Here is a 12,005-nt window from a genome sequence, read left to right on the forward strand (position 1 = left end):
GATAAATTTAACACTGCTCCATTTAAACTCTAAAGATAAACAACTGTCTAACAGGCCTGGTGTCTTTGTGTGGGCATGTGTGTCCCCTCCAATCCTCTTCAACCAAGATCAATAATCCTAACTGAAGGGAGACAGTGGTTGTATTCGCTGAGAAGGGGTGTGTGAATCAAGTCACTCTATAGGTAAAGCCTGTTGCTGCTATCACATTTTCGCGAGCTCGCAGAACGTGCTTTAAATGCGACACATTAATGTTGCCTATCATAAAGTTGACTACTAACTGCAGGATTCAGTGATGTGCTGTGGACATATCAAGGGATTATGGATAGGCTGGCTAATTTGACTCGTGGTCAGTGTTTTATACTCCCTTTATCCGAATTTTTAGTTTATATAGGACAGCAGAACGAGTGCCATTTTTGTAAAACGCAAGATTAACCATATATATGTATATATTTCTTGCTAAAGTGAAGCATTTCAGGGTAGTATGTACGGTGCAGATTTAAATAGCAAGTTGTAAGCCGCAATAAACAATGCAATACATACATACATATATATATATAAATTGCCTAGATATATATATACATATATAGCTGTGTTTTGTATTATGTAAATCTTTTACAAGCGCTTAGAGCAATACACACACGCGCGCGCGCGCACGTTGTTCTCTCTTCTATATATTTGATGTTCTATCTCTCCAGGTATAAATGCAACAACTTCGGCACCGGTCACGGGGCAAACTTGTGTATCAAACTCGTCGAATTCTGCGATCTTAGATAAATCACTGGTCACCGCTCCATCATGGAGTTCAGTACAACAAGACTTGAGATGGATGTTCCTACTACACACCTATGGCATTGCATGTCTCTTCTTTGTACTTGGGTTTTATACCTTCTTCTCTATTCTAAATTTAAGGTATCCTTGTATATCGTTGTATATATACGTAACAACAATTAATAAGGATTTACATTTTTACCGTTTTAATATTATTCTTTATAGGTCACTCATATCAAGCCGGCCGTATATGTCTACGATTAATATATTTTTATGTTTACTCGGAGCGTCGAGAGCCGCCTGCTTATTCATAGACCCATACAATCTGAAGGAGACGATGCCCAAAATCATCGGATCGATCACATGGGACATCGGATATCCGTGCATCACGTCTGCCTTTTGTCTGATACAATTGGCTTTCCTGCAACTGACGAAGGTATACTTGCCACCAATCACTGAGATATATATTTCTGATGAATTACGCATAATTCTAAGCTGGTGGCGTGGCGGACTTTCAGCTGAAATTTGGTCCAGAGAAGATACAAAAGGAGTCTTGCCTCAGTCTTATTATAACGGCCCACTTCTTCTTCATCATTGCCAGCAATATCACTCTGTCTTCTCATAATTGTTACATGGCGAGATACGTGGTCCAAGCAATATTCCTCGTATGGAGTATTCTTTTGTACTTGGCGTTCCTACACGCGGCTTACAAAGTCGATCACTTGCTGCGAACTATGCCGAGCAGCATGCTGACACGGGACAATTCCAACGTACATCAGAAAGGTCCGCTGTCGATTTTTGACTTTTGCATATTATGTATATAATAATCGTGCGCTTCGCAGCATACATCAGCTTCAAGTTTATCTACGATCCTCAGGTATCATGCAACTGGCGATGCTGGCACCTTACAGCAACCTGGCGACCTCGGTTGCTGCCGCGCTGGTACCTACTTTACTTGGCCCCAAGATGAAGGGCGCGGAGGAGAGTGAGCCTGCAAACATAAGCAAATCCGCGGAAGGGGCACTCGCTGAAGAAGGTAACGAACGGAATATCGTTTTACTTGTTATTTCTCTGAAGCGTTTTACATATACTTCATATCCGGGATACGATTTCAGAATTGCGTATCACAACTACCGCCAAGGTGTGTAAAGTGGAGGAACCAGCGCAAGTGAAGGAAATCCATAGCGTAGTGATAATACCCACGTGTACCGTGCAGTCACCGGCGCAGGAACAGAAGTCGGCAGTACCGGAAGTCTATGTGAGACCACCCACTCCTACGCCGTCGACGGTCAACTTGCCAATTATAACGGTGTCGAGTCCGAGTCGTAGAAGTTCCGTGGGCAGCCGACGAAGCAGCGACGCGTCCAATAAATCGTCACGCAGAAACTCGGAGTGCAGCGTCAGATTTGTGAACGAGGAGGACGACGCCTCGATGACGGAGTGTAAACGCGTGACGGAGGGCAGCCCCAGGCACACGAGGATACGAGAGGTCGAAAGAAGTCGCTCGCCCGACGGCACATCGCGACGGTTCTCGGAAAGTATCACTCCGACGGGAAGTACCAGGGAGCTGAGACGGTGCTCCGATTTCACCCGCGAGAAGAACCGCAGCTCGCAGTTCGCCACTAAGCTGAGGAGGAATAGTGACTTCGGCAATAGAACGCCCAGAAGAATGCTGCCAACTGAGGAGCAGTCCAGATTGCCCAGGGTTTTGGATCTTAGCCCCACAGGTAAAGATTGCTAAAATATAATGATTAAAAATAAAAATATTTTCATTAAATAAAAATATACTTATTTTTTTATAAAAAAGGATTAGCTTGATCTCCATGTCGCTTTAATGATATTTCAGGTTCAAGACGTAATTCCGACATCGGTACCTTCGTAACTAGGCCGGACTCGCGCAGAAACTCCGAGAGCACCTACCGCCGTAACTCCGAATTCGTTCACATCAAGCCGTTAGTTATAAATCGCCGGAGTAGCGACATTAGTATCAGAACTCTGGACAGAAGTCCCACGCACTTTCAAAGTATAGTACCTGTACCTGTACCTGTGAAGACGGAAGGAGGGCAGGAGAAGTCCGAATCGGACTCGGATCAACCCGATTGCAGCGAGAAGGCGGCACTGATGAACGAGAAATCCAAGGGGAAGGACGAGGAGGTAAAAGTGCGCAAGAAAAATTTGTCGTGGAACGACAAGAGTATGGAGGATCCAGAAAACATTACGGCAGAGACCAATTTGCTTCCCGAAAATACCACGAATGAAGCAAGGCTTATGGTATACTGCCTAGATTGTTCTTCTATAGAATCTAGATTTTTATATAACACCTAGACTAGACACTTTATACGTATTTATATGTGTGCAGGGTACGGATTTTACTCTCCATTCAATACTAAATCACATTGCTTACGTGAATCGAGCGAAATCCGACACACCACTGCACATACCGGAGACGGACACCGCGGCTGCCAGGAAATCTCAAGTGAAACGAGTATTGAACGTAACGCGCGCCACTGCGATTCTGGGGATCATCCTGTGCTTCACGGATGCCTTTCGTATTTTTGGACCATATGGTACGTCACGATGAAGTAATAACAAATAAATTAAAAAGAGTGAGGTGCTTATTTTTTTTTAATAAATAATTTTTTTCAATAAATTAAAAATTCGAAAATTTTACTGATACCTTCCTAAGCGTACTAAAACAATGATAATGTAATTAATCGATTTATAGGACTGTTTGCTGAAACTGTACCGTATGGTACGGAACCAGTAGCGACGCAATACCCCAAGCCATGGCCGTGGTTGCTGTATCAAACGCTGTACAGGGCATTTGAACTGGCAATGGGCTACGCTATGGCGAGTATAACTAAGCAGCCGTCAATAAGTCCGCGGCATCAATACTTAAGTGGTTATCCCAATTATTCCCCGCGCGTGAAACGGGGAAATAATCCATACATATAAAGCAATAGTCCATTGAATCGTGATTGAAAAATTCAAGATGCCAAATGAATATTCTTCTCACTTCCTTCGCTAGATTTTAGTGCTGTTCTCTCATACAATCAAGACTTTTTGTGATAACGCCTTTATCATTTTAAATATCAGGATCTACATACGTAAGCATATCACTCCTGATACATTTACGTTCGTTATTCCCTTCAACGTTTGTCGAAAGTAACTTACTTTTATTTGAAAAAAAAAGAATTAAATGTTATCTTTATATATGAAATAAAACGGCATTTATTTCGGACGTATTATCATCATAAAGGGGAATAATTTTGGTAATAATTTTAATCATGCGTGCAAAGGTATCGTTATCAACGTATGAGAAAATCTCGTAATACGTTATACATGAAAACAGCAATAGCTCAGCATACATTTTAAACAAGGAATGCGTGTTTGGATGATGTCTCATAGCAAGTACAATAGCCAAGTAGCATTTCTAAAAATCACTTTTGACACAAAGTGTTCACTCGAAGCACATATACTCACGAAAAAAGCAGACATCTATTTTTCAAATTAGATTAGTTGACTGGTGGATTAATTTAGTGATTATTACTGTGTTCCGTCATCCTCAGAAAGATACATACATATAATATACATATATATTTTTTTGCTGTTGACAACAAATGTATATCATTTTTTAACTCATATAATCCAAAGGAATATTTTCGAAAGCAAAACGAGGAAAAAGAAAAAGCAACAGATTGTACATAGCGGAAACGTTAGAACATATAGTTGATAACTTTTACTGATAACACGTGGAATAACGCGTTTATACTATGTGTCAACCGCACCAATGCTTAGAGTAAAAGTAAAAGTATAAACCCAAATTCTCAAAGTGCCCTACTACTAAATGTTCAACAAAATTTATCGCGATGATTGATAATACATAGATGACTTATCTGCAAGTGGAATTTGTAACAGTGTTGTGATCCTACATGTGATACATATTTATGTGTTTAGAATAGGAGGCCATTTTACGCTTATGTAAGCTTAATAACACTATATTCCGTGAGACAAAAGACTGTAAAAAAGTGAGTTTATGATAAAAACAAAAGCGTCGCAGTTGCGTTCCACATATTTTCTTTTTCATGTTTTTTTATAATTAGAATATAATCAGTATTATCCTTGCTTTATTTTCAAAGTGTTTACATATACCTGCGTTTATATGTTTTAATCTCTTAATTTATATGTTTCGAGATAATATATTTTTTTTCAAATCTCTTTTGTACAAAATTACGATCGGAAAGTGTTGTATTCACACATACAGGAGATTGCATGTACCTTTTTATTAATTTACTCGTAATATCTTGGTATGCAAGAATTCGATATTTTTATACCTTTTTATTATAAACACGTACCTCTTACATATACGTGTGCGCACGCGCATACACATATCTGTATATGTTAATTATAATATGTTAGTTTTTTGTTTATATATGATCATTCTGTTAATCCTTATTGTAAAAACAAACAAGTGAGAAATCTAGTAGTAATACTTACAGGAGCATAAAAGGTCTCAATAACTATTTGTTTGAAATTCATAGTTATATATAACAAAAGTCGTAGTAGTCTAAAATATATATTATCGATGTTTCATGTGCCAAATACTCGTGTTGACTATTTTAAATGTTTACAAGAGATACAAAGTCTTATTATTCTAACAAGAGATCTTCTACAAAACTATACATTATATAGATAAAAATATTTATATACAATTGGATGTACAATAAAAAACAACATCGTTTTAATCAAATTAAGGACTCTGAAATTATATAATATATATAACCGCTATTTTTACTGAGATCATAATATTATCGCAGATCTGATAATTATAAATAGAGAGAACAGAAGAAGGGGAGAGACGAGGTATATAAGATATGTATTATTAAAGTTTTCAATAGAGCTTCTCTATTGCATCTGAATTAGAATAATTTCTTATAACATGACTATTTGGTAATTAAATATATATACTTACCTATATATATATAATGACGCTGTGAATTATATATTATACATAAATTCAATCAAGGTTGATTGCCACAACTGATTATTAATGAATTGCAAACAAAAATGTCTGAAATTCTTGGAAATATTTTTGAAACACCTCGTCCAAGAATATAAAAGATAATCATTCTATGTAGCACCTATGCAACACTGATATTGATCCTTAGCAATATACTTCTGACCAAACAGAAATAATGTTATGTAGAATAAGAATATCTCTTTATTCTATCTGTTGATTTTTAGATACTTTATATATCTACATTATAAATATATGCGATAGATAAATTTCTCCTGTAATAACGTAGCTTTCAAGAGTAGTAGAATTCCACTATATTATTTATTGCTTTATCATTAATTAGACTTACCAGATTATCATATATATATATTTAAGAGATATCAAGATATAATCAATAACTATGTAAAAGGTTTGTTGGAAAGAGAATTGTGTAGAAATAAAAAGAAATTAATTATAACACGTCTTCTCTGAATGTAAACAAAAATCTCTGCACACACTTGTGCTTAACGTACTAATGGAGAATATTAGTTTGGGGTTCGGATTTTTGAGGTGGTTAAGAAAGAAAGAACAATTTGTCGTGCCACCTTCGTATCTATTTTAACAAGAATATATCTTAGATGCTCCTGGGTTACACTAAAATAATATCCTTTCTAGCAAGAATCCATCAAAATGTTTTATAAATGCAATGCAAATGTTATTATATTAAAATTTTATATAACGAATTTTTTATATGGCCAATTTGACTCATGTAATTGAAGAACACGTTAAGAATGATTGATGCATTTCTACAAAATCACAATTGTATAATTACAGTATGTATGTATGTATATACATAAGTCTTTTTAAATGTACATATAAGCTCTTACAACATTCTCTATACATATAACCATTATACAACTGTGTATTTTGCTAATCAAGATCCAGTAATTTATCGATAATCAAAATAATCTATCTCCTTCTCAGGCGCCTTCGCGCTTGACGACGACGGTAACGATTGCTGATTCTGTTTCACGGGTAATGAAAGAACAGTCCTGCAACACGCAATTATTTATATAAAATTTATATAACGCTTTATATATTTATATATATTTATGTTTAGCAAGTAAATGCCCTACTTTGTGGAACTATTTCTCTTAGAAGTGTTGAGTACCGGTCCTGGAACTTTTCTTTGCCCTTTCTCCCGCTGCACCATTTCCAATAAACTGTAGCTCGGTAGCCAACACTATAACATATTTGTTCGAGAGTCAACAAAACGTTTTGCATATTCAACAATTTTAACGTTAATATTGAACAATTTTACCTTATCCTTCACGGCAGTGGCGACGACGTTTCTCTTCGGTTCCTCGTCGTACGCCTGACTCTCACAGCCGAAATGCTGACACGATTCGTGCACGAAATGGCGCTTGTCCCTGTTCATGACGTCGAACGAGTAACTTCGCGATTTCTGCTTCGACGTTTTTGCCAGCTGCACCAATTCCGTGAGCTTGTCGTGCACCACCTGGCAGAAGTGCGGATCTTTCTTGGCCCATTGTTTCATGTAATCGCTGTATCTGGGCAATAGCTTGCCGCTCAGATCCGGATTGACGATCTGCAATCCCAACGCGAGTCGCCTGTTCCTCTCGATCGTCTTGCACTCATCGTTACATTCCAAGGTCTTCAGCTGATTTTGCTTTCTCGCGCCTTGCCCGAACACTTCCTCCAAGTCGACGGAATGTCCGAGCTGCATATCGGCCATTTTACTGGCCAGTATGTTGCTCGCTATTCTTTGATACTCCCTCGCGTTGTCGGCGCAAACGCGACTCATTGTTCTGTGTCCACACTGACACGTGACCTGCGAATTAAGCATGATATAGTTATTATAGTGTACCTTTAAATATAATTTCTGTCATTGGAAAGGAAATAATTAGTATTAACAATTAGTTAATAATTAATATTAATATAAAAACAGTTAAGATAATTTATTGCTATTTCCCGAAGCGATCAAAATTTGTTGGTTCCTTCCTACCTTGACCATTTCTTTGCACGGCGTGTCCGGGCAGCTGCCTTCATGGCACGGTGCGGCACAGATGTGTCCACACAGCTCCCTCGTGGTGGTGCAAGGCTGCACGCACTGTTGCCCAGGCTTCTCGCAGGCACCTGCATGGCACATCGTGATGCACTTGTGCCGTCCGCACGTGAGAGGCTTGTTGCACGGCAAACCACACGAGATCTCCTTCACGTGGCACGGTACGGCCTTCCTAAGCTCGTGTTTACCGTGGCACCACCTCTGAGTGAGCACGCTGCAAGGTGGACACGTAGGCTCGCTGTGACAGTTGTGCAATACCTCGTGATCGCAGGAGTGCTGGCGCGAGCACGGCCGGAAGCAAGCGGGCCTCCTCGTACCGCACGCTACCGGCGGATAAATCACCTCGGCGCCGCACTCGCAGTACAGCTCGTCGAAGCTGCTCTGCCAGCAGGGTAGACACCTTCCTGCCGGGGAGAAAAATATTCGTTCAATATTCTTCCGTCGACTCGACTATGCGTGGCTGCCGCAAGCGGAACAACGCGCTCACCCATGTGACACCTGTCCTGGCACTTGTGCCGGCCGCAGTTCAACGTCTTCGAGCACGGCAACGGGCAAATGTGCTCGATATCGATGCAGCACAACTGGTTGCAATTGTGCTTGCCGCAGGATCTCTTCTTCTTGCAGCGCTTCTCGCAGCGCGCGTCGTCCGCCTTGCTGGTCAGGTCCCGGCAGGCGATCTCGCGGTCCATGTTACCGCATCGGCACTTCACGTCGGTGCTCAAGTCGCAGTCCGGGCACTCGCCCACGTGGCACGGCGCCTTGCAGATGTGCGGATTACCTGCGCGAGTAAATATTGTTAGGACACGTTGTTTATAGGCAGTGCGCTATTTGTGAGATACTCACTAGGTTGACCGCACTTCAGCCTCTTCGAGCAGATTTTCTCGCAAGTTGGTATCGGGTCTAAACAACTGTCTCTCTTTTCCGTTAACTCCGTTTGACCGCAACAGCACGTTATGATCCTCTCGGGTGTTAACGAGCACGGCTCGCAGGACTCCGGATGGCAGATCTTCTGACAATTATGCTTCCCGCAATCCAACAGCTTGTTACAAACACTGTCGCAAGAATACGTATCCGCGACATTGATCCGACATGGTACCTCTTGAGTCTTGTTACCGCAGAAACAGACTAAACAAAACGAAAAGAAACTATTACAGTCGTATTATAACGACTAAAATTATATGTCTCAGTAAATATTTTAGTTAAAAAATTATCTTAATAAAAGTCTTAATAAAAATCTTAATAAAAGCCTAAGAATGCAAATATTACTTTGTTGCACAGTTTTGTCGCAGGGTTCGCACTCTCCCTGATGGCATGTTTTTTGACAAGAGTGCTCGCCGCATGACAGATCTTTCCCGCATACCGAGTCGCACGACAGCAATTGGTGCGTGCTACACAGCAACATCCTCGAGGTTCTTCCACAACCACAATATTTCGTCACCATCGCCACGCACTGTGGACAAGAGCCAGGGTGGCAAAGCAGGGTACATTTATGCGTACAGTTCTTGGACAGATTGCGACCGCAGATCTCGCCGCACGAGTGCGCCGCGTCCCTGCGATTCCATTCCGGCATTTTTGCCTTGCCGCAGAAGCAGAAGTAATCCTCGGGTACGAGGAAACTGACGTAACGACAGGCCGGGCATTTCCAACTGTGGTCTAACGAGAGATAAATAAAATAGATAAATGAGAGATAAATATAAATAAATAAATGAGATTTTATTTTTATTTATGACGTAGGAGCGATGTTACTCACCGCTTTGTGACGACTTGGCCCACTTTTTAATACACTTTAAGTGCAATACGTGGTAGCAGTTGCTACAGGACCAGACGTAGTCGGTATGCTTGATGTGCTCGTAACAAACTAAGCACTCCAGTATTCCCCTGTTCAGCTGCTCCATTAATCTCTCCCTTTGACTCGCGTCGTCATCTGTCACAAGCATAATAATCTAATTATATAGTTTTATTGTATACAAAACAACATAATCTAATCAGTTTCCTAGTGGATCGTATAAGTATACCAATTTCGTATTTCTTGCTCAGACTCTTCCCTTGCGCTGTGTCCTTATTCTCCTTTTTATCCCTCCAGTTGTCCAGTTTTTCCTTACTTGTATTCGCTTCATTTCTTCTACGCGGATATCTCATGGTTTTATTATATCTAGACTCTGATTGGTCATCATAAAAATCGCTTTTGGAATAATTCAGTGAGTTAGCAGTATTGAATCGTTTAGATCTACTTCGTTGTGTGTCGACTTTCAACAGCGATGCATTATCTGGATCATTATTCTCGCCGGTGAATACCTCTCTATTTGTACTCATTTCTGTGTTTAGAGATGAATCATCCTTCTGGAACTCCTCAATAGAGGCCTTAGTTTGCTGACTATTCGATGCAGCTGAAACACCAAGCTCAGTCGTAGACGTGTGAGCATCCCCTACAGAGGACACATCAGATTGATGTTTCCTATTGTGATATTTGCCGTTCTGAAATTTATTATACGACCTATCATTGTAACTAGATCTTGGCAGTGCTTGCATACTCTGCTGTGAGTTCCTCTGTTTGTAATTCCCATCTCTCCTATTATTGAAATAGCTCTCATTTTTGTATCTATTATCCAGTAGAGACGCATTCATCGCGAATGATTTCGATCGAAAAGCTTGCGCGGAGGCGTTAAAGCTATTTCCCGGTGCATTGCTGCGACCATTCCACTTACTAAATTTATCCCTCTTAAACTTAACGTTGTTTGGCACAAATTCGTTGGCTGTAGCATGTAATTTCGAGTTCTCCACTATATCGGATCTGACGCTGTCACCTTCCGCTGACAGCGTGTGCTTACTATTGGTCGTTCTTCTTTTCCTGTACTTTGCTTTCTGATTATTACCATGGAAAAACGATGCGCTATGCGAAGTTGAGGCGATACTGTTTGCTGAATATTGCAAACCATCTGACGGGCTGTTCACAGACGCGGTGCTTGGCAGTATGTGTTCCTGATAGGGGTTTCTTACAGGTACCATGGTCGATGGCATCGACGGTAGAACACCGTCCGCAGCAACCTGATTCCTCAGAGCAGAAACGGATCCGTTGTTCTGCCCGTATAAGTGCCGGCCTCCGCCGGCTGCCGGATAATAATTTCTCCCGAGCGTTGCGGAAGCGTTTGGCAGATACGCGGGATTCCCTGCAAAGTGTGGCCAATTTCCCGCGGTGGTCTTGTCGGACATACTCTGATCGGAATACACGAGGTAACTGGGATCCTCCGCATACGAGCCGTCCCAGGTGGCCATCGCGATTGCACAGTAATGCGAAATTCACGCAATACCAGGCGATATGATGACACTCGCAATTCAACGGAGACCGTTCAAGTTCTGATAAGCGTGCGAGATTCTTATCCGTCGAGATTGGAGTGAAGAAAAAAAGACGGAGCAGCGGTCAATATCACAGTTGGTGGGGTTGCAAATTTATTCTTCTTCCTTTTTGATTTTGCAATAGCAAATTGTGTTTCCGGTCTGTTCCAAGTTGCCTGACACAATTTCGTTTGATCCTAATTCCTCGATTATTCGTATCCTGTTGTTCTAGCTTCTTTCCTATATCGGTTTATTGATTCTTTTTTTCACAAAACGGTTAACTACTTCCAATGCTCTCGACTCCTCTCTGTACTCTTTTCTTTTTAGCCATCGTCATATACAGTGTGGCCAACTATCAGCACTACTCAGTGAGCGACGAAGATAGAATGATGCTCAATTGCTCACATCGATGCAATCGCCAAAAAGAATTTTCTCTATTTTGTAATATATAAGGAAATGATTTTCGGTGCGATCCGCTTTCAGCTACAAATTCATCAATGCATTTCTATCTTCCTTTTTATTCGAAAGAAAAAAAGGATGGAAGATATTTTAGGGCATTTGCGGCGCCGAGTGGACCAATCCTTCAACCCATTTCAACAATTGGTGGATGGCTTTTTTTTAAATCTCGTTTATCTCGGAATTTCGTTTTATTTTCAACGACACTACAGATTTAGATTTTTTAAATTAACTATTGGATTTTTTTAATTAACAATTTTTAATTTTTCAAATTTTAATTAATTATAATGCACGAATGTATCAATGCAAGCCGTACAAATGCAACTTCATGTCGTAATGGATCGACACGCAATGCATATTTTCATG

The 12,005-nt window shown here is 40.5% G+C and overlaps 2 protein-coding genes across 2 annotated transcripts; one reads left to right on the top strand and one right to left on the bottom strand.

Moving 5' to 3' along the window:
• Window positions 1-58: 58 nt before the first annotated feature.
• LOC105287815 lies at window positions 59-6,242 on the top strand. The gene is made up of 10 exons (XM_011353611.3): window positions 59-182; window positions 284-346; window positions 696-909; window positions 994-1,204; window positions 1,287-1,551; window positions 1,646-1,804; window positions 1,884-2,495; window positions 2,615-3,039; window positions 3,128-3,335; window positions 3,494-6,242. Exons 2-10 carry the CDS (start codon window positions 319-321, stop codon window positions 3,721-3,723), a joined length of 2,352 nt encoding a protein of 783 aa, XP_011351913.2. The 5' UTR covers window positions 59-182; window positions 284-318; the 3' UTR covers window positions 3,724-6,242.
• A 114-nt stretch (window positions 6,243-6,356) lies between these two features.
• On the bottom strand, window positions 6,357-11,157 carry LOC105287817 (protein shuttle craft). Its single transcript, XM_011353613.3, has 9 exons — window positions 9,866-11,157; window positions 9,601-9,774; window positions 9,117-9,503; window positions 8,694-8,975; window positions 8,338-8,628; window positions 7,791-8,254; window positions 7,086-7,616; window positions 6,901-7,007; window positions 6,357-6,816 (listed from the first exon to the last, which is right to left on the bottom strand). Exons 1-9 carry the CDS (start codon window positions 11,121-11,123, stop codon window positions 6,714-6,716), a joined length of 3,597 nt encoding a protein of 1,198 aa, XP_011351915.1. The 5' UTR covers window positions 11,124-11,157; the 3' UTR covers window positions 6,357-6,713.
• Between the last annotated feature and the right edge of the window lie 848 nt (window positions 11,158-12,005).

This window comes from Ooceraea biroi, chromosome 8 (assembly GCF_003672135.1).
Source record: "Ooceraea biroi isolate clonal line C1 chromosome 8, Obir_v5.4, whole genome shotgun sequence".
Classification (NCBI taxonomy): Eukaryota; Metazoa; Arthropoda; class Insecta; order Hymenoptera; family Formicidae; genus Ooceraea; species Ooceraea biroi.

Bases quoted from the DNA above. Each gene is read 5' to 3' on its own strand.
- LOC105287815 (XM_011353611.3), top strand. From the start codon at position 319: ATGGATAGGCTGGCTAATTTGACTCGTG. The intron at 1,805-1,883 runs GTAACGAACGGA...ATACGATTTCAG, and splicing joins AGGGGCACTCGCTGAAGAAG to AATTGCGTATCACAACTACC. The intron at 3,336-3,493 runs GTACGTCACGAT...ATCGATTTATAG, and splicing joins TCGTATTTTTGGACCATATG to GACTGTTTGCTGAAACTGTA.
- LOC105287817 (XM_011353613.3), bottom strand. From the start codon at position 11,123: ATGGCCACCTGGGACGGCTCGTATGCGGAGGATCCCAGTTACCTCGTG. The intron at 8,255-8,337 runs GTGAGCGCGTTG...TCTCCCCGGCAG, and splicing joins CCAGGACAGGTGTCACATGG to GAAGGTGTCTACCCTGCTGG. The intron at 7,008-7,085 runs GTAAAATTGTTC...AATATGTTATAG, and splicing joins CCACTGCCGTGAAGGATAAG to TGTTGGCTACCGAGCTACAG.